At 42.5% G+C, this 22,867-nt stretch overlaps 1 protein-coding gene across 3 annotated transcripts in view; it reads left to right on the forward strand.

Moving 5' to 3' along the window:
• Positions 1-16,529: 16,529 nt before the first annotated feature.
• The window catches only part of kctd15b (potassium channel tetramerization domain containing 15b), a 37,956-nt gene continuing 31,618 nt past the window's right edge, over positions 16,530-22,867 (forward strand). The window contains exons 1-2 of one of the 3 annotated variants that reach the window (XM_030120059.1): positions 16,530-17,451; positions 20,098-20,273. In XM_030120059.1, the coding sequence (XP_029975919.1) occupies positions 17,443-17,451; positions 20,098-20,273 (185 nt within the window). In that variant the 5' untranslated portion in view covers positions 16,530-17,442. The other 2 variants (XM_030119978.1, XM_030119924.1) reach the window with 2 other exon arrangements.

The raw sequence follows: 22,867 nt of genomic DNA on the forward strand, positions 1-22,867 counted from the left end.
TTTTTTCTTTTTTTTTCTTTGACATCCTACTCCACAATCTCCTAAAATGCTGTTTTGATTGCTGATGTTTGGGCATGATAGCGTGATGGTGTTCCCTGTAAATCACCCACAAAATGCACATAAAGTGAAAGCTCAAGATAACGAAGGCTCTTCATTAGTCAGGCCCACTGTTTTAGAAGTGAATGTTTAAGTGAAAGTCATGATACTACCAATTTGTGTCTTATGATAAAGTATGGACTGAAAAGGCAACGTATATCACTTTCAACATAAATGTTCAAATATGGTGCTCATTTAATCATCCGCCATTTTGCCTTGGAATTGGAAGTGAATCATTATTTTATACTGTGAAACACAGGAAGGCTAAATTTCTGTTATGAAATCCATGAATGCTGCAGCAGGAGGGCGGGCTGGTTCCTGTAGTTTGCATGCTCTCCATGCATGTTTCCTCCCACAGTCTGAAAATCATGTGCTTTCTGGTCACTCCAAATTGGCCTTAGATTTGTAACTTGTTGTTGGAGTTTTAGCTCCACGGTGAAGTTGGTTGTTGCCCAAATAGGGAAGTAAGAACAATTTACCGCAAAACACACTGGCCATGGGAACACATTAGATAACAAAAGGTCAAAGGAATGAGACTTTAAAAGTTCAGAAACTTCCTCCACACCCCTCACGAAGGGCAAATGCTGATCCTTTTCTGGCTCCACAGTCCGTCATGTCAGATAACCCTGCCACATGTCTCACATGGCGGTTGTATCATTCAGATGCTTCGGTTGCCTTAGTTGTGAATGTTCACATGAAAGCAGACCTGATGAGAACGCTTTATCCTTTGTGTGTATCTGGATTCACTCTGAGCCACAAAGGAGCAGAAGCCCCATTAGAGTCCCTGTTGCTAAGAGGCTTCACGTCACCTCACAAATCTACACATTTGGAAATAGCTGCCAATACTCGCTTCGTGCCTGCAAGTGACACTTTTAATTTTGTGATCTAAGTGCTCTCAGATTGGAGCTTTTATTCTTCCATCACAGTGGCGTTAAGTGCCTGTTCAGAGCGAGAAAGATTTGTTTCATTTCCATACTGTGATTAGATCAGAGGAGGCACCTTATGCTGTCTAAATGTACAGTAATTTGCATGATTCTCACACTCTGCCGTGATTTACAAAGGGAGCAAAATCTGTCACAGCAGCATTTTTATGTCCTACAAGCATTTTTTTTTTGCCTTCTGAAATGACATTGTTTTAATAAAAACAAATAGCAGCCTTTTGTTTCTGCACTTGCGTATGCATGTGTGCGTTTGCCTGTGTGGCAGATGAATATTGCAGCACAAATTGATCACTCTGTAGAGTTTGAAATTTGATTAAATGCTCAAGGCTGATTTCTGCAACAGCTCTTGTATAAGTCATGAGAGCACTTTGGGGGAAGTTAAAACTGTGGAGAAAACAAAAGCCATCCATTTACCTCATTAGTGTGCGTGGAAAATCTTGACATGCTTTGAAGAGAACGTGCTTGTGTAGCTAAATCAGCTTAAGGGCCCAAAGCAGACGTGCAAGGGAGGGAGGCAACCAAACATCTTCCCAAAGTGATAAACAACCTCGCCGTGGTTGGGAAGACTGTAAAAAAAAAAAGAGAGAGAGACTTTGCTCCATTTTTCAAGTCTTATTATTATAAGTTTCTCAGTTAATCTTCATGTTTGCCTTGGAGCAAGCATTAACATGGCTGATGACAGGTTTCTACTCATTCTCTGACGACTCCACGCTGCACATTTGCAGCACCGCAGCACAAAGACTCAACCACTCACACTGTCTACAATACAGCGCCTCACAACGCAACAAAACCAGTGGGTGACTCACAGGTTCACACGCAGGCAATCATGAGAGAGGAGGGAAATTTCCTCAAATGTTCAAACACAATACGTTGCTGATTCACATGCAGGGTAGGTAAATCCCCGGCTCCCGTCCCTCTGCATGAAGCCGGTGTTTCATTGCTCAGGCAAGCTCAAGACGCATCTCTTCATTAAAATTATTCACCTCGACTCGGTTAATAGTCAAGCAAGGCAAAAGGATGGATCGGGAAATAATTATGGCCGGAAACTCTTACACTCTAGTCGTTTTGGGGTATTTAGGATTCTGGCTGCGTGACGGACTCACTGCTTTCACTGAAAATCCTCCACTTTACAGTTGTGTGTAAAAGAAAGTACGAACCAAGAAGACTGCTGGTTTGTTTTAGCTTAATAGCAACATCAAAACTTTCATAATTTCTGAAAGACTTTGTGAAATAAAAGAATATTTAAGTTAAAATCACATTTCTTTTCCAATCTATTTCAAAAACTGTGACAAAAACTAAAGAGTCACTGAGAAAAGGGCGTCGTGACTGTAGCCTCAGCATCTCCTGGGCCTTCCTCATTGGAGGGTTTTCTTGCTGTTCCTCCCACAATCCAATGTGTCTGAGAATAATCAGTGACTATAATGTGTTTGTCGATTTGAATTAGTGGTTTTCCCCTTGCCTGTCTCTCTGTTTGTGATGGACCGTTGACCTTTCCAGAGAGCTTCCAGCCTTCCCGGATGGGCGCTGTCAGCTGGGGCAGCCTCCAGACCCCCGGGACCCTCGGTCGGAAAGCAGTTCCAGGTAACGTAGTGAGGGACTGCAACCTGGCGTGAAGGATGGCAGGTGGATCCTGTCTCATTCCAGCCTCTTACATTTAATTTTTGCTTCTTTTTTTATCCTGACTGAAGTGGTGCAGGATCTAAAGAGCTCTCTCAGGTCTTCTAAAGAAAGGTTGGGGGACTGCCCGTTAGCCTGGAAAGGTATTTCAAAAGATCTGCAAATGGTTTGAAACTACATTTTTTACTGCAGATGGTAATACTTATCATAAAGTGGTGTCGATTTAAACCTCTGATATCTTCAAGACTGAGTGCTCCACAGTCAGTTTAGCCCAAGAGCAGAGGATTTGATGCAAAAACGAATTCTGAAAAGAAAATCTTGCATCTGTAAGCCATAACATTATGACCAGAAAGCATGCCTTATGCTGTGAATTCCCCTGGTCGCAGCTCAATATGCAACAAACTGTAATGAATACTGACTCTTCTCTGTGAAAACCAGTTCTAACGTCAGCAGCAGTCTGAGCTACAAATAGCTCGTCTGTTGAATCAGACCACATGGCACAGCTTTCATTCCCAACATGCATCAGTGAGCCTTGGCCATCCATGACCCTGGAACCAGTTCACCTCTCTTCCTTCGCTGGACTACTTCTAATAGATCCTGACCACCGCAGACCAGAAACATCAAGAGCTGCAGTTTTAGAGAAGCTCTGACCCAGTTTTCTAGCAAAACTACTTGCTCCTTGTCAAAGTCTTTTAAATCATTATTACATTCACTCTTTTTGGAAGATAAATGTTTACTGGCTTCCTACACTAATAGATATTGATGATATAATCAATTCACTTCCTCCGTCACTGGCTGAATCATTTCACAAATACATCTTCATAGATGCACACATACAGTATCTCGTTTTTCATCGGTATCTGGAGAACAGTTGTATTTGTTTTCTACTAGTCTGGAAAAGAAATGATAGTTTTCTGTGTTAGTTGGTTGACAGTGTACAATGAAAGATGCAGTTTCAGGGAGAATTGAATGGTTAATGGCCTAAGTATGTAAGTATGTAAGTGTGTGTGTGCGTGTGTGTGTGTGTGTGTGTGTGTGTGTGTGTGTGTGTGTGTGTGTGTGTGTGTGTGTGTTCACATATGACATAATTTGCCCGTATGGAGACATGGTGCTGAAAGAGTAACTCATTCATTCAATGTTCTCTTTCTTTATTATTTCTCCAATCAATACTTAAACACAAACCACTTTATTTTTCCTGTGGTTCTATTCTAGTGAACCCAGTCTCCTCCAGCACTTTTAACATAGTGCGGTTACGCCATCTCTGAACATTCAAGCGTTTCACAGATGTGTATTTATGTCCTCCATTCAAAGACGTATCTTCCATCGCCACTTGATGGCAGTGCTGCATCTGGAAAACAACATGCCTCAACACTGGTCTGGCTTTTCCAAGAATGATGTACATTCATGTAGTGTAATGTGCACCTTGGCACCCAATTTGCTGTCACCACCTGTCATGCCTCCTTTTTTTGACACTAAAACATCCATGAAAGCCACCGCGAGTCTCCTAATGAGGCTATATGCTGAAATTGACATAAATTATGCAGCAGCTTTAATGAACTCAAATCAATAAACACTGGTTCCATAATGAAGTCACACAAGCTGCTGTGGGCTGCCAGGGCTTCTTTAACCTCGGGGCTATATCTCTACTGCGCTGACACGTCTGCCATGAATGGCCACAACGTTTGGGTTGATGGAATGTTTTTCAGCTTTGCTTTTTCTTTCTTTTTTTTATTTTTTAAACCACATGTCTCTCCTTGAGTCTAATGGCAGCATATTGTGGATGTATTTTTAATGTAAGAACACATTGAAGGCTGAAGCGAACATCTGGGCGGCGGTGCTGATGGACAGGAGGGAGGCTGTATTACAGGAAACAGACGAGAGAGTCGAAGCATTATTTATAAAACATAACGAATTGTGTATTTAAGTACAAAAGGCTTTGAAAAGCATATCTATTAACTTTCCATCACCTTGAGCTTGTATAGCCTCCAATTTTGCATTTTTTACAACAGGAACAGGCTTAATTGTGAATATTTAATTGAAGCACACACCACAGGAGAGTCATCCAAACACAAATCTAATAATGAAACAACTGATATAAAGAATTGTCATTTTCTCTGCTGGCATGAGAAAAAAGGTGTGTGAGGTTTTGATGCTGATTTCTCTTGTGTTTGTCACTCTAGTCTTCCAACGCTGTGAACACGCTTTCGTGCGCTGATGCCAGCTCTCTTCACTAAGCAAAAAGGAAAAAGTCAGACAACATTACACATCAATACGTAGCTCAGTATGTTTTGTACGAGTGGATGTCTCGATGTGGATGTCAAATGATCAGTATGAATATTAAAGACAATCTGCTTCCAAAAGAAAAGAAGCTTCCCAGGAGTGCAATGTGTTCAGATTAAACTGAACACTCTAAAAATTAGAGGAGAAATACTACAGGAGTGAAACAGAATTTTTTTCATCTGTGTGATTTAGAATAACAGCTGTCCAGCATGAAGCAAAATATCAGATTTATTATTAATGTCACATAAGTGTGAGGTTATGTTACATAATAGAGAAAACAGTTTGAACAAACTTTCTATCCACGCTTCCCCTGTAATTTGTGTTTGCGCACTCATGAACTTTGACCTGAACAACCAGCAAATCATGCAAAAACCTGGTGTGTTTTCGGGACAAATATGCAGATTTTTTGGAAAAGTGTATCACTGCCAGATATTTTTCTTCCCGCAGATGATTTATCTGTTTAAAAATTTTCTGAGATCTTGTTAGATCTTTTTGCCACATTCAAAAGGCATGCACGCCATCCCAGCCAAAGGCTTTCTGGAGATGTTCAGATTCAGTGTGATAACTACACACACACTCCATCCCAGAATGTTAACAAGACAGGACACACTTACCTCACACCCTAACCAGGCTCTAGTCATGCACACCGAGCTTGTTTAAAGATAGGTTAAGTCACCCTTCTTCCTTTAATTATTCTATCAAAAAAATGAGTTACGAAAAATGTGCTGTGCGCTACAGGAGGTTTAATGGCGATGATCAAACAAATGGATGATACTTACTTTAGTAAATCATTGTACATTAAGGAAAAAAGTCTCTCTCATTTTGAAATTGTAATGAGGTATAAGTTCATACAACCATTAACTACACTACAACATGTACAACGATATGATATATGATTGACACATAAATATAATACTCATTAGACGCCTTTCATTTGAATTTGCAAAGTCTTTGAAAAAAGTATAAAATTAAATTCACTTCTAAAACAGTGCATTTTGATAAAATAACCATTTTCCACACTCCCCAATTCATATCATGATTTTTTTGAAGGGGAAAAAAAAATCGTGCTGGAGAAGTCGTCCCACCGGCCCGTCTGAAGGCCACTGGCGCCTCCCAGCTCACGCCCCGCTCCGTCCTCTGCTAATGTAACCAACCGCAGCTTCCTTCCACTATTTTAAACTCCTCTCAAACAGCAAATATGTAGGAGGGAAACACTTTGTGCTCTCCAAAATCCAGCTGGGATCCCCTGCCAGTTGAAAGCAGTCTGACTTTCTTTATCAATAAAGGTGCCTCGCACATCACAGTGTGCGTCAACCTTTTCATTTGTAGAAGCAGTCTTACTCACTTTGGAGTCGCTCTCTGAGCTTCTACTGTATTGAAAGCGTTCTCACATCCTCTTATTTCCTCGTGGCTGGCAGCTCTCTCAAACTCCCAAAAAGGCAGCCACTGTTTCTTTCTCTCTCTCCTGCTCCCTTTCAAGGAGAGAGTCGAGCTTTCAATGAATCAACCCCACCCCCCCCCCACCCCCACCCCCCCTGCTCCCGCCGTGTTGTGAACTGTGTCTTCCCTTCGTCAAGCAGCGTGAGTGATGGAAGTGACAGAGAAGACACCTGCCCTGAACCGCCGCTGATCGAGAGGGAGAGAGAAGAAAGAGGGAAGTGGAGGGAGGGCGGCGCAATGCCTGATGGGAGAAACACACAACCAGGCAACAAACTTGCAGAGACTATCACTTATAGTGACAGGCCAGGAGGTGCCGTGCTATTAGCAGGCCGTGGGGTAGGCCCCGAGCGCGGCCCGTCCCGCCCAGGATGGATGGGCCTCTCTCTCGGGACTAAATTAATACTGGGAGTCTAGTGAATTGCTTTTGGAACAATGTCCTCCTAAGGAGCTAATCAGACAGGAGTTATCTAGGAGTGCCTGTAGGCTGGCTGGCGTGGCTGGAGCGCCGCGGCTGCCTGGCAGAAGGCAGGTGCACCACGTGGCCTCGCAGCGGTTCATTCCTGAGCAGGGCGCAGCGCCGCCGTTATTCATGAGACAGCGCTCGTGATGAATCCCAGGACTCAGAGTTTTCACCCAGAGACAAAGAAGCAGGAACTCAGTTTGAGAGACAAAGGTTCTTCTGCACGACTGAGAATATAATATCTATTATCAAGGCCTGCCGTGCCTTTAAAAAGTTGTGAAAGGAAATAAATAACAATATATTCTCCCATAATCGAACTATGTTAAATTTGTCCAACAAAGGGTTAAGGACTAATGTTTTATTTCTGGACATTTGGGAGCCTGTTTCAGGTTCCTTTTGGTTTTGTTTTCCTCTCCACACTAGACCCTAAATGTCCTGCTGTGTTAACTTGGTTTACTCGCCATTTTGTACTGAATGGGAAGAGAACTCTCAGTTTATCTGGGGATTCTTGTCGATGTGGTGGTAAAAGTACAAAAAGTGTCTGAAAACAAATAAACTGTGGTCCATAAAACCAAAGGTTTAAAGTCTACAAAGAACCTTATTCATGTGGTGTACTAAAGCTATTTTCTGCATTAAAACTCCAGCTCGGTGGATCTGACTGAAATGAGACTGTTTTGACACAGACACAAAAACTCTGCAACCCTGCAACACGAATCACAGCAGTACAAAGCAATCCTAAAAACGACCAATACTGAGACATTGTTACAAACTGAGAAAAGAGAAACTACACCTTTATGGAAAAAAAGCTTTAAATGGATGTTTATATACATTTTATATGACTAATTCAATTGCAAGGTCAAAGTTTGGAAGCGCCACAACTTTTGAACTTGAACAAAATAACTACAAAAATATCAATTCTGGAGTCATAGAGGAATAATTAAAAGTTAGTGTTCCCCTTCAGGGTTTGAGAAAAAGACCAGAAATGTTGGTGTGGTGAGCCTAATCAGCCATATTGGGATATTTACTATAAAAGCACCTTATTATCATCTGGATATGACAGAAACTGAAGGACTGATGTCTCAGCCTGGATTTTCAGACTCTAATTCATGCATCGATCCTCAGTTGAATCGTGACTTGGAACTCTTAAACTGAAACTGATGAAACCTCTCAGATGAAAGGCAAAAATCTCATAAAAACCTTAACCAAGGCCAGTTGCCTTTTTAAGAAAAGAACTGGGGTAAGTTGGTCCGGATGACTCAGACTTTCCACAGATCTTTTCACTGGTCTTCCTCAGAAAGTCACTTTAGATAGACGTACTTTATGTAGAACAATGCAGCTTGGACCCCCTTAAACATTTCAAAAAGTCCGATTTCAGGTCAGAACTTTACATCGCAAAGAGTGTTGACTTCAAAATACTTCCACTAGTCTAAAAAGCTCTGAACGGTTTGGGCTTTGTTGCGAACCACCTCTCGGGTTGCCTGGATGAAACCTGCTCTCTGATCCCAGAGTCACAACTAAGAATGCAGAAGCTGCTTTTAGTTTTCAACAGCCAAATATTTGGAGAAGCTCCTGGAAACCTGCAGGATGGCTCCAATTCTGAGTTCTTTGAAAACAAGGCTGAAGACCTTTCCTTGTTTTTAAATCCTGTTTCTTTCAGACTTCTCTGCTTCTGTCACTATTCCTCTTTGTTCATGTGAAACACTTTGAACTGCCTCGCTGCTGAAATGTGCCTGACAAATAAATGAGCCTTGCCAATAAATTTGCAAAAACAAGACGCAGTAAACCATAGAAACTTGAGTCATTTGGTGTGTGCAGACGAGGGTGGTGCCAGCTTCGTATCTGCTGGTGCCGTGGTTTGGTCGTCGTCTGCTCAGTGGCTCCACAGCAGTGAGCGGATGCTCCAGAAGCGTAATATGACGGGATGAGGCCAGAGATGAAACAGAAGGAGGAAGCAACAACACAGGCCACACACATGACTGAACCATAATGATGTGGGAGAGGATAAACTCTCGCAATGGAAACTCTGTGTTACTTATCGCCACTTAGCACAAAGTGTTGGTGAAAGAAAGCGATGTCCGGAGGGGCTCTGGCTTCTCAGCCCGCATCAGGGCCAGCCCAGGAGAGAGTGGTGCCTCTGGCTAGTCCCTGCTTCAGCTCAGCCTCACCCTCCGGAGGACAGCAAACACATTCAGACTGTAACAAAACACATATATCATATGGCTAACTGGCCCAAAACACCCTTTCTGTGGAAAGCAAGGCATTAGCTTAGGCTGTTTTTGTACAAGTGATGCATGCTACCTGGTGGAAATAAGGCTCCTGCAGGCACACCGCATGTTTCCATTTGTTTTAGAGTTGGGCGAAACAGTTGAAAATTCTGCTTCAATAGAAGCTGAAAAAACGCAGAAATATACTTATTATCTGTATTTTTAATAAGCAAAAGTCACTGAAAGTATGTGTTGCACTTTTGATTGGTTTCCTGTCCATCACAAGAGAAAAATAGACTCACATTCAGACAAACCTATAGGGCCTGTTTAAAGACACTGATTCCCTTGATATGCATTGGGTTTTTTATTGTAGGAAAGCGGTATATCTGTAGAAAACCCACACACCCACAGGGAGAACATACAAACTCAAAGCAAGAAAGGACTCCAAGCCTGGAATCAAACCAGTCACTGGTTACAAAGAAAACAAAAAAACAAAGAAGCAATTAAAAAATAAGAACTGAGAACCATTAAGAAAGCAACTAAATACCTACTAGATCATGCCCAGTTCAAGTTATTGATATTACTATATCACAGCGTAGGTAAAGTGGGGTTATTGCATCCAGGAAGTGAATTTAATGTCATTTAACATCACTGACAACAACGGGAGTAAATTTTACAATTGTGTTTTTTCCTGTTTAGGCTTTGTACTGGAAACCAAAGCTCAAAGTAGCTAAAGAAACTCAGGATTGGTTGAAAAAATGAAACATTTTTGTATCAACCTAAATATTTTAAGTTGACGTCACTTTCTTTGTCCTATCAACTAAACTATTTTCTTATGATGTGTTACTAGAAATTAGGTGATCAAAACTTTACAATTTGAAAACATTTTTTTTTTTAATTCAGAGCACTAAACTGTCTCGTACAGTTTAGCTTTTTCATTGTTTTTTTAGTGTTTATGGCACTGGTGTTTCTCCTTGGTCATTTTGAGGAAACTATTGGAAACGTTTGGCATAGCTGCTATAACTGTCACAGAGCTCAAACTACAGATGTGAGGAACAAATGCCTCTGGATCGTCACCATTCTATATAAAAGACTTGTGTTTGCTGATATAAACTAAATCTGCACAGCAAAATGTCATTTTGGTGATAATAGTAAACATGTTGAGGTTTTTTTGATGGTCTTTTTTTGTCAAACAAAAGCTGTGCATTTATTTAAAAACTGTCAATTAGTCATCTATTTGGTATGTTTTAGAAATACTTTTTGCCTTCCACGGTTGTGTTTACTGTAAAAGAACCAAAACTCAGAGGACATGATGACACACACGCCCGCGTCGCTCTCTGTGTGGATGCAACAAAAACTGAAGAAAAAAAAAAAAAAAAGCGCGACACCGTTCAGTGTATGAAAACTGGATAAAGTTGGTGGGATTGCATGTTGTGACCATAAAATGTCATCAGCCAGCAGCCTCAGTCGCTATCAGGCAGTCTGCTGCACAGAGCACTCTCCTCTCGCCCTGGGCGCTGGCCGCACTAGCAGGCACCCGCCCTTCCCCCCATCGCCGCTCTTCCCTCTCTTTCTCTCTGCCTCTCTTTCACCAGGCTGCAGTGACCCACCCTTCCCTCTCTCCGCCGCCCCCCCCCCCCTCCCCTGTCACCCCGGGGCGCTGGGCTCCCATAGTGTCAGCGCGGAGGCCTCAGTGTTGACAAAGCGGCGGGCCTTCAGAAGACACATCAAACCTCGTCCCTCCTCTGCGCTGTTAGGGAGCTCAGCGCACAACAAAAGGACAGGGACTCCGGTTTCAGTCTCAGGCCATTACTAGTCTCAACAACATGGCTACAGACAGAGAGAGAGGGGAAAAAAAAAAAAGGCCCCGGAGGATGCCGTACGTACAACTACTTACAAACGCGGGCCGGATCGACTCAAACCACTCCAGACTAAACCCCTGTTTTCTGACTGTTGTGATGACAGTGTTGTGATGGATGATTGTAAATATAAAGCATAAGTCAAGGCTGCGGGTTGATGCCGTCATGACACATGCACTCTAATGAGGACTGTGGGTGCTCCGCAGTGCCAGGGACTTTCACCCAAGGCACATTTAAGCGAGGGGGGGGTGGGGGGGGCGGTGGCGGTATGTGATGCATACCAGATGTGATTGGAGACATCACACTGTTCACGTTGTTACTGCTAACCAAATAGTAGCAGCAACAAAAGCAAAAGATCATTTTTCCTCTGTTCACACATTCAAGGCATGATGTTGGATGCGTGTAAGACTGGTTGGAGCCAGAAGCAGAATAACACATTTCACAAGAACTTCAGAGAGGATTGCACTCGGAAAAACAGAGAGGGAGTCTGCTGAGGGATACAATATATGACACAAAACAAAGTCACATTATCACCTTTTCCTATCTGACAAAACTGAGCAAAATGTCAGATTTCTCTGCGTTTCATGGTGTGATTCATTAACATTCACACATCATGATTTAACCATGTGCATCTGGCAGGAACTACTGACAGGCTTCCTCCTCCACTGTTTCCCCCGCAGCTCCTCTGCTCAGGTAGCGGCAGCTCATCTGCTCTGTGTTCTGTGATTAGAGCCTCAGACCACATGATGGCAGCAAAACAGACTCTTTAACCACATCTCAGGCAGGCCCAGAGTGCCACACAAGGAAAGAAAAGAAAAGAAAAGCTGAATTAGAGAAGTTAGAGGTCTTCTGTAGCTGGAATATCATTGCTTCAACTAATTGATCAGCCAGTTCAGAGATTTTTGTTGGCAAAGTGAAAACCAAACACTCTGGGACTCAGTTTCCTTCAAGCCTCAAATGCCACCAGGGAGCTAAACAGTGGCTATTTATTTCATTTTTTTAAGAAACACCGACTGTTGCTCCACTGTGTGTGTGACCAATAAAGCAACGTGTTTCTTCTACTTCTTCTTCTTTCACTTCTTCAGCTTTGAGACGAGAATGAGAAACAGTTTCCTGTAAAAACAAAAATGGTTCTCAAGACACTAAACTGCAGTAATACAATAAATATTCATAGACAATGGTACTGTATTTTTTTAAAAACACCACACAAAACTGAATTCAAAACATGCATTACACTGAAAAACTGGTCAAATTAACAGTGAAAAATTAGAAAAGAATTGACTGAAACAAAATGTAACAAATAAATAGAAAAAGTAACAAAAGGATAAAAATGAAAAATAATAGAGAGCATAGAGTAGACTGCAGACGGTGGTGTTGCACTCTGACCTGACAGTCAGAATACCGGTGGCTCCAGTCGAGGACTTATGTACGAGTGTTACCGCCATGCACTCAGTTCAATTCCACATGAATGCAAGATAAGCTTTTCAGATCAACCAGTAACTCCAAAACTGCTGTTGTTGCTGATGTGAGTGTCTGTTTTCCCTGTGATGGACTGGTGGCCTGTCCTGGGTGAGCGGATGGATATAAGAGTAAAGAATATCAAAGAATAAATGATTATTCTTCATTTGTATTCCTATTCTCTTTTTAAAAATTAATTATCAGTGAAATGTGACTAAAATAGTCATATTGATGCAGGCACATAGGTGAGATACATAAGTAAAAGTTTGTGGCTGCATCAAAGCAACATGCCTCCCTGAAACATCCACTATAGTGAACTGAATAAAGACTTCAAATAAAAGTGAAAACAACAACATTCAGTGACAAAACACACCTTTCGTTGACATCCTGTTTGAGGTTTCAAGCTATTGTTTGAGTAGTGAACAAATAATAGCATGAAGCAGCATTAAATCATGACAGTGAAACACTTCACAGTCTTCTTCCTCAGTGTTGTAGTTTTACAAAATTCCCAGCTGTAAACATGGAGGCTGCTTTTCTCAGGTGCAAAGCTGAGTGTACTGGGGGGGGGGGGGGGGGGGGGTACAACGCTGTCTTACAGTCACAGGTTAATATTTACGATGTGTCTCACACGATCATTTTAACATTCTGAATTTACCAAAGAGCTGACTTGCGAGCATCAGGGTCATTGCACTGTTACCTGTGGAGGTGGAATTGACTCGTAACAGGAAGTCCTCAGAAGTACACAGAGCGCACACGCTCCCTTTGTGTTCAGCTTTTTCCCAAACTTAATTGCTGGCATTAAGCACTTGAGGGAATTCTGCGCCGTGCTTGTTAGGTGTTTGTGTGCAACACAACTCCATACGTTCTATTAATAAACTTGACACCCTTTTACCCTCTCCCTCTCTCTCCCTCTCTCTCTCTCTCTCTCTCCCTCTCACTCTCTCTCTCTCTCTCTCTCTCTCTCTCTCTCTGAAATAATGAACAATAAGTGTCGCTGCAGCACCTCAGACACACACCAACATCAAGCAGAATGTCAAATGGTTGGAGGAACGGAGCGATTGACAGCAACCGGGCTCCACAAGGCATGCAGATTACTAAAAGCAAGTTCTGAATGTTCTTTTCAAACTTTCTCTACACGCCGGAGGCAAAAGGAGAAGTGTTGATCTGATGTGAAACGCTTGAAAAGAAATTCTTGCAAATGCTCGCATTTAGAGGGGTGGATGTGTGACTGTATTGTACCTACTGTTTCCACCTGGGTGAAGGGGGAGTACAGTGTGTAGGTGACCTGGGCGGTGTGGATCAGAATGAAAGAGACAGGCTTCCACTGGCAAAATGCCCTCAAGGCTTTCATGAAAATGTGAGATCTAAAAGAAATAAAAAAAACATGAGAATGAGCATGGAAAATGAATCAGTAGCTTTCACAGAGATTACAGAGGCATACCACAAAACATTCAAAATATATTATCTTTTGCCTGTAGATGGATGGATGGATGGATGGATGGATGGATGGATGGATGGATGATGGTCCATTACACTCAGGTATTACAGTGAAACGCACTCATACCTTTCCATATATACAATATAGTTTTATTTTATGTCTGAATTCTGGACTTCCTATAATTTCACAATGAAATAAGCTGTTGAATAGAATTTCTTTAGAATAAAAGGATAAGAATGCAAGGAAAAGTGGGAATGTGAAAAATCAGATATTTAGCGTTGTAAAGCATCATACCAGTTGGACCTGTAACACTTGCAGTTTTCTAGCTTTACGTCACTGTAATTTCATTTCATACCATTTCAAACCATATGTTTTAGACTGAACATATTCCCCTTGTTTCAATTTCTATCAAAAATTGCACAGGCCAGAGCATGCTGGGAAAATGCCTGTCGACCTCCTCCTCCATCAGAAAGCTGCCTCCTGATTCTGTTCTGCTTCTTATGCCAGTCCATCCAGTCTTGTGATATTACTTTGTACCCCAAAGTGAAGTAGTGACCGGTTAGAATGTAATCAGCCCTCAAAATAGGGAGAAAAATGAAAGACCAACACCTGTAAGTTAACGGTGTAACTGTATCTAAAGTTTTTTTTGGGGGGGAAATGACCTTTGCAATCAGTAATCTATGACTCCTAGTGTACATAAGTGATATTACTAATTTGTTTTTATTCTGTAGGCTATACAGCATCTTTAAAATAAACTTTTTAACCAATGTACATTAATATTATACAATATTACCTACCAGATCCAAACAAAACTCCTATCAAAATAAAATTATTATGTAATTACCAGAATATTTTAATGGAAATAACCGCAGAGTTTTGGTCCTGTCCAGATCCTGAGCTCACTCATCAAAAACATCAACACAACTGAATTTTGTCCCCAACGCCAGAACATCACCAACGCATAAACATAGGTGAGCATTTCTTTTCAATGATCATCAGCTCACAATCTGTTAATATCCTTGTTTTGGGAGAATATGTCTGAGGGGTTTATGGGGAGTGTAACTGTTTATCCTCAGAGGCATTAAGTATATATGCTGTTAAAGGTGTGTCTGGAGTAGAAATGGCAGTAAAGTAGTTTTAAAAATGGTAAAAGGATGAAGCTGGGAGGAGAGAGAGGCATCATATTGTCCTCTGTGCCACTAATAGCACCTGCTTTTGAACCTAGAGGCAAAGTTATTATTCTTATAGGGTCATGCATTAATTCATACACCTCATTAACATATGATGTCTGACTGAGACTTTGAAATGTCTACTGCTACAGCTTCACCATCTGACCTCTGAGTTAAGCAAGAAATCGATATTAATTTTACTTTCAATGCTTGTGAAGAGGCAGCCAATGAAACAATAGTGAAATTTAGTGGAATAATCCTTTAATGGAAACTGGAACAGGGCTGTTATCTCTGTCTGCGTCTGCATGGCGGAGTCCAAACATCAGTAATCTCATTACCTGGGTCACATTATGACAGTCAGATCCGTGGTTTTTCTCCGATCTGTGGATTTCAGGAGGCTTCAGTTTTGGACATTTTTGGAGTTGGTTGTTGGAGTGGACAAGTGTTGACTGTTTGGCCCGCTCACGTGCCCGGTCAGGAGGACGAATGTTTGGATTTGTTGTGAAATGTCAACGCCTGCATGCATGCAAATCCTCAAGATGACCTACTTCTCCGCTTCCACATAGACACCACCGATAAAATCCATAAATTAAGGAAATTAACTGATGGGGCCCGGGGCCACTTTGTAAGCTATTTAAATCTTTAAATTTACAACATCCCTGCATACTTCATGTAATTGAACTAACTCCGGGCTTGTTTCCTTTAATGAGAAAAAAATCCAGTTTCCCCTCCGGTCGGTACCTCTGGAAACAACAAATCTGCGCCAGAAGGGCAGAGAGGAGCGCTCCGAGGCGCGCCGAGCTCTCTCTAATTACGCACACTTCAGGCCCGCTTCGAGGAGAGATGCGCTTCCACACTCCCCTCAGTCCTGCTGTCAAATATCACAACTCTTTCATTTCATATTCAAATGTTCCTCATTTGATATGCAGCTTACTTTTCGAGGGAGGAAGGAACCGCAGTAAATCAGTGGATGACTTAAAGTCGTACTGAAAAATAGATTCGCGGTGAGAAATTAAAAAATAGCAAACTTTAAAATCTCCAAAGTTAGTAAAGCAATAACTCAAAAAAAAAAAAGTCACCACTTCCATGCTGTACAATCCTACAATTCTTTTTCTCCCATGAACCAATAATAACTTCATACACTGGTTGGCGCCAAATATCAAGAAACGAGCATCACGCCTCTCACTGAACTGGTACAGAGTAATTACTGGGTTCAGTGTTGCATCAATTATTCACAGTTATTTACCCGCAAATAAATAAACAAACACACAAATAAATAAATAAATAAATAATCGTCCCCTTGGTGCGCGCACCTGCCCCACTGCATCCCCCGTTTCTCTCAGTGCCAAAGTGGCGCAACACTTTTTTGCGCCACTAGCATTGCGCTTCTCTGTGTTTGAAAAAAAAAAAAACAATAATCAGCCAGAATCTTATGTCGCCCCCCTCCCCAAAAAAGAAGAAGTCTGGAGGCTGCCTGCTTTCATTGGAGAGTGAGGAGAGTGTGAGGAGGGGGGGTTGGAGGAGATGGGGGGGTGTTCTGGGCAGATATCTCCATCTAAGCCCTGCGCTATAATTGAAATGGCGCATTTGGCTGCAGGCAGGTTGTGAGGGCGCTTTCTGCAGCAGCATGCATGCATGTCCATAGACGTCATTTGATTTTAATGGCCTGCAGGAAATTTGGCGTTACAACTCCAGACATTAAGGCAAGAGAGGCAGAGAGGGAGAGAAGGGAGAGAAAGAGGGAGCGGGGACGAAGAGGGGGGAAAATCGCCGCATGAAAGATATTGGTTCAAGGATATCTCTTCATTTTCAACATATTTTTCTGCTGAGACTTCATCAACAAGTTATTGCGCCTTTATTCTGTGTTGCCTGAGTGGAGGACTATGGCAGCCCGCCTGGCTTTAAACTTTAAATTCAGGCTGGAGATGGAGATGGAAATGTATTCCTACTAGCTGGACTGCCTGGGGAACTATTACATCAGACGAAATGACAATGATTAAAATCTGCTTTTTGCTGCTCTAAATCTATTGAGCGACTGACAGTTGCCTGTTAGGTTTTCCTGCCCCCACTAAATCACAACTTCACACCGTTAAGGGGAACGGTCTACTTTAGCCGGAAAATATAAGATAAGTTATTATATCTGTGTAGTCATAATTTCGGGAATAGAGGGGGGGGGGTATCACGTTTTCTTCCTTGAGAAAATTGCCTGGGCGAGAGAGTGGAGTTGAGCTAATTGTAGCCTAATCCCTGGCCCAGAGGCGCTTGGGCAGCCCGGAGCAAGAATTTTCTTTTTTAGCTCCGCTCTGTTATTTAGAGAAGGATTATTGGCTTTCTTCTTCTCATAACAAACCACAGGGGCAGTTTCATTTAGGCAAAAAGGCAGACAAGAAGCCGAAATACGAAGCAAGATTCCAACAAGAGCGCACATTTTTACGCGTATCCAAATAAGAGCAGAGAAGGGGAAGGAGATCATCTCATCTATGTTCAAGGTAAGGACGCTTCCTGTGCGCTTTGGTACAAAGACGCTTGGTGAGGACAGGTCGAGCCAGCCTTGCAATAGAGCCTTTAAAGCCACAGAGACTATTTGCAAAGCAGTCGATCCCTGCCACTGCCTAGTGTCTCTCAGTAAAGCAGTTTTTGTGCGGGATCCGGAGAAAACCACTTGGCTCTCCCGTGCGGCAGCGTAGGTTCTCTCTGGAGCTGGATGGCGGTGTAGTTTGGCGACAAACTCAGTGGCATTTGGAGAAAATATTTGAGATTTTTAAGGGTTACGCGCGGACAGCAGCTGGGACTGACCGCCGGCACGGATTTCCTCCGGACTCCCTACAATGTTTGAAACGGTAGGGTGAAAATTTAATATTACAGATACATCATATCTCTTTTCATTACACGCACAGTGCAGGCTCGGTTTGCAGTTTCCGAAGAGGACAGTTGAACAGCGCTGGGTGTAATATGGACCGCGAGACTTTAAGTGGTTTTTTTTTTTTACGCGTTTATTCCTCAAATCGCACGGTTAAGATGTGAGGGGGGGCTTTTCTTTTCGTCAGTGGTTGTGAATTACACGTGTCGGGATTACGCTTTTAATTGTACAACTAGAATAAGACGCCATATTGAGTATTTGGTAGATTAAGGGCAGAGCGCAGGCTTGCGGTGTCGATGCGGAGCCGGCGTTCCGGTCGGGTCTTCTGTCGTATTGTTCCTTTTTGAAACGTTTTTCCCCCCTTCTGTCCTTCCAGTGGGGGTTTTAATTGCGGGTCGTGTGGGTTAAACGTGGATGTCATTAAGTGTGAAATCGGCCACAGTGTGTGAGCAGGGGTCAGCGGAGGGAGGCGCACAGACAGCAGCTCTGACGGGGAGAAAGTTGATGCCTCCAGAGCTGCTCTGATTTTTGTGGAGGAATTTATCTTAGATGGTGTGTGTGTGTGTGTGTGTGTGTGTGTGTGTGTGTGTGTGTGTGTGTGTGTGTGTGTCTGTGTGTCTGTGTGTCTGTGTGTCTGTGTGTGTGTGAATGAAACAGGGGAACTTGGAAAAATCATAATTTGGTCAGTGATTTTATTATGATTTTTAATATTTGTAAGCAACATTTTTCCTTTTGATGATTTCAAATGATCGTTGAACTGTTAAACTTAACATGTCACTGCTTGACTGTTTAACCACTTGGGTGGGAAAGAGAAAGAGAGGGCAGCTAAGTGTGTATCCCAAACTTCTTAAGTCTTTCCAAGTTTTTTCCCCTCTTTTCCTGGGATTTGAAATGTAATCCCGTCCTTCTGTAATCGTATTAAACGAACACGATACTGCTGTGAGGAGGGCAACACCCTGAAAAAAAAAAGATCCAGTCTCACTTTTTACCCTTTGGCATTTCTTTCAGAGCCTCGGGGACTAGCAGCTTTTTGGGTCTGAAATATATATTTTTTTACTTTAAAAAAAAATGGGCCCAATGTGACAACAAATTGGTGCTGGTTAATTGAATGATTTAGCTTCATTGTGAAAATTGGAGTAATCTCAATTAAACACTGAAGTTTTTCTGATGAATAAAAAAACTGTAGCTTGGAGCAGACCCACTGTAACCTTCACTTAGAGGTTATGGGAAACCTAAGTTTACATCTCTCTTCTGTTCATGAAGTTAATAACATAAGCTGAAACGCCAGTATCATTACTTCACAGACATTATTCACGTCTCCAGTGAGGTGCTTCACCTGAGCCTGCTGGCAAGCAAATTACGCACCGGTAGCTCGCCTCCTGTGCGCCTCCCGGAGCAGTGCGCACTCAAATGGCGGCGTATCGAAGTGAATTAAAAATATTTTCTCAAACATTTTATCAGTTAATCAAATTCAGCCCCGGCGTTGACCTCAGAGTGCTCCTGTGTGCTCCCAATAAACCCAAGCCCCAAATCTGTGCCTCCGCAGGCTGTGTACACGAGCTTTCCTGTTCTTTTGGAAGATTATTCTAAGCGTTGTTCGGCTGGTGTTGGTCCACGGCGGGTACTTCGTGGTCCGGCCTGTCATTGTGGTCCCCGGCCTGCTGGCTGGCTGGATTCTGGTGCGTGTTTACGCACGTTTCGTATAGTCCCGTGCGCCTGAAACTGAGTGAGAGTCACCTGACTTTTTTATTTATTTATTTTTTTTAGTATTGAATGTATGTGTGTTGTATTAGGAGACAAAGTTGCGCCCTCCCTCCCCTTGGTGTTTTTCTTTGCTCTCAGATTGGTGGTTGGTGTGTCTGGGCGCATCACGTCTAACACATAAGGCGACCTTTAATTAGAATATTGCAGCAGCAGTTTATTTTATTCCCCTGGAGGCTGACACCTAGCATTCCTCCCTCCCTCCTTCCCTCCCTCCCTCTCTATCTTTCTATCTGTCTATCTCTCTCTATCTCTCTCTCACCCCGGTTCTCTAATAAGCATCCTCCTATCCTCGCCTGCGGTGCCGCATGAAAAGATGCAAACATACTTAATTAGAGCGGTGGCAATAATATCCAGGCTAAATATGCGACCAGACAGACATGGAAGTGATCTGATGCCGTTCAGAAAGGATACTATCTACTTGCCTGTTTAGGATCACTGTGCTGATTTTTCTTCTTTTTTTTTTTTCACTTTGACTTTTATCCCCATGGCTTTTCTCTACACTTGCTTTCAGGAGGGAAGAAGCATGTCACGGCTGTCTCTGACCCGGTCCCCGGTCTCTCCCCTGGCCGCTCAGGGGATCCCTCTGCCGGCTCAGCTGACCAAGGCGAACGCCCCCGTGCACATCGATGTCGGGGGACACATGTACACCAGCAGCCTGGCGACCCTCACCAAGTACCCAGACTCAAGGTAAGCCCGCCATCCTGGCTCGTTTATGCCTTTTGTTGTTTTTATGGAAAAAAAAACATTAATATGGCATCTGAAGAGTGATTGGATGATTTTAAATGATTATTATTAGAAATGAAGTCTCCTGTTTCGATCTAAATATGAACAAAATGCTTTGTGATTGAATCTTCAAGTAGATTTAAATCATTTAGTGTCCATCAAGCAGCCCATGAATCAGTTATTCCACTATTTGAAAGGTGTTTGTCTGGATCAGGTTCGTGATGTTTACAAGTCATTTAGCTGATTGGCATTAGAAAGACTGCACTGAAACTTCCTCTCTGACAATTGCCCTCCGAAGCTATTAGTTTGATATCTTTTCAAACCATGTGGGGACATTTCTCTCCCCTTCATGATTACCAAACTCTCTTACCTTTAAAATGAAAAATGTGATTGTTTTTGGCTGGTTATAATGGCCATTATTTTAATTGTTCAGTAAATCCCTCTAGGGCTTGTATTTCTTTTTTCCCTTCTTTCTTTTTCTCTCTCTCGTTTTAGTTTTTTTGAATATTCAGCTGCTGTACAGAAACCCTCTCAGATGTTTTATTGCTGATGTGTGGTAGAGTTTGTGTGATTTCGATCCACACAAACAACTCTCTCACTACACCCACTGACACAGCCTTCACAGCATTTTTTTCCCAGTTTATCAGGGTGCTGTTAGGAATCCTTGGAGAAATAAACAATGACGCGAATGTCCGGAAACCCATCATCAAAGCTGATGCAGGGCAGCTTCAAATCTGATGGAAATCTTGCTCATTGGTGTGTCACATATTGATTTTCTCTGCTTTTTTAAAATCAACATTTTGCCACTGTTATGTGCTCTTCATTTAGATGTTAGAAGATTTCTACAAATTCTCTTGTATTTTAATTTTTTCCATATGTAACCTCAGTGCGCCTTACTCTGTTGGAACGTGATCTGAGAGAATGGATGATCTCAGAGTTTGAAACAGTGACTTTTCGTGCACTGATCAGATCTCCTACCTCCTGAGTCATCTCATGTTTTCAGATCATGATGGTAATCCACTCCTCCTCCCACTTTATTCACGTTTTTAGCTTCATCTACAAGCAAACGTGTCTCCGTCGTAGGAAAGCACCAAACACGCAAAAACTAAATATTACTGCAACTCTGATTTGGAATTCTCTTCCCCCCCTTTCTGTTCGGGCCCTCTGCGTTTTCACCCTCTAATGCAGTGTGTCATTCATTACATTAAAGCGCCTTCAGTTCGGCATCAGCTTGGTCCCATGTGGGCCAAGGTAAACATGCACCAGGTTGTTAGAAAATCTGCCAAATTGGCTACAGGAAACAATCCGGTTAATCCCTTGGTAATAAAGTCTTGATATTCATAGAGTCCGCTGACAGGAAATCCCCGGCAACTCTCCTTTTTTTTGTTTTATTCCTGTGTTACATGTCATGAGAAAAATAAAGCTGAGCCCAGCTCCGGGTTTATCACTGTTTTTCTTATTAAGACGCTTTCTCCTCCCCCACTGTCTTAGATTTACATTCACTTTATCCAGAGAACGGATAGTTGTTTAATTTCGGCTGTGATGCGGCTTAACCCTCTTCAAAGGAGTTGCTCATACAGGGACACACACACACACACACACACACACACACACACAGAGTCATGTCAGAGCATCCAAACAGTGTTGTTACAGTGAGAGTAAAGACCGGATATCAGTGTGAGTGTTGGTTGGAGTGCTCTTTCCTCTTTCACTCTCCCTCTCTTTTTCACACATGCTCCTTTGCTCCCTCGTTCGCTCTCTCACTTTCTCTGTCTTTTGCTGTTTCTTTCTCACTCTGCATCACACACACACACACACACACACACACACACACACACACACACTCACACACGCATACACTCAGTGTTTCGCTCTCCCAGCCTCCTCGGCGTACACTTGGCCTCGGGGCTCTACTTTCCACTGGAGCCAGTGGAAGGAGGGGCCCTTTTGTGTGAATTAGGATAATGGCTGACAGCAGAAAGCAAAACAATTACACTGGCATAACCGTGTACGCCGCGTTCGAGCCACGTCCGGTTGAGAAGCGTACGCTTGCAAAAAAAAAAAAAAAAAGAGAGAGAAAAAAGAAATGGACTGTAAAAGTGACGACTAAAAAGAGAGAGGGGGGTTAAAGAGTTTGAAGTTGCTGATTACTTTTAATAGATTGGCCCCTAAATAATGCAGCGTGCCAAGAGAAAGTTAGTCTAGTAACTAATGTGTGGTTATTCATCTTCTTCTGTGTGGGCCATATTAAGGGACAGGGGTCATGAAACATTGATGTGCGCTCTGTGTAGCTCTCGAAGAGGACAGTCTCAGCAGTCACTTGAACAGAAGCTGAGGAAATTAGGGGCAATGTTCCCAAGACAAGGAGACTATTTTGAAAAGGACCACTGGACATTTTTCTCTTTCAGGACGAGTCTTCCGTCCACAGATGGTGGATCTGAATTAGCTTCATGCTTCTTTCTGTGTCCAGCGAAGTCTGGTGCTCAGTCAAAGCACTCGATATGTCAGTTTAAAGAGGAAGGAGTGTGTTTGTCTCGTTTTATGGAGGCTTATTATTA

This window comes from Salarias fasciatus, chromosome 1 (assembly GCF_902148845.1).
Source record: "Salarias fasciatus chromosome 1, fSalaFa1.1, whole genome shotgun sequence".
NCBI classification, from domain to species: domain Eukaryota; kingdom Metazoa; phylum Chordata; class Actinopteri; order Blenniiformes; family Blenniidae; genus Salarias; species Salarias fasciatus.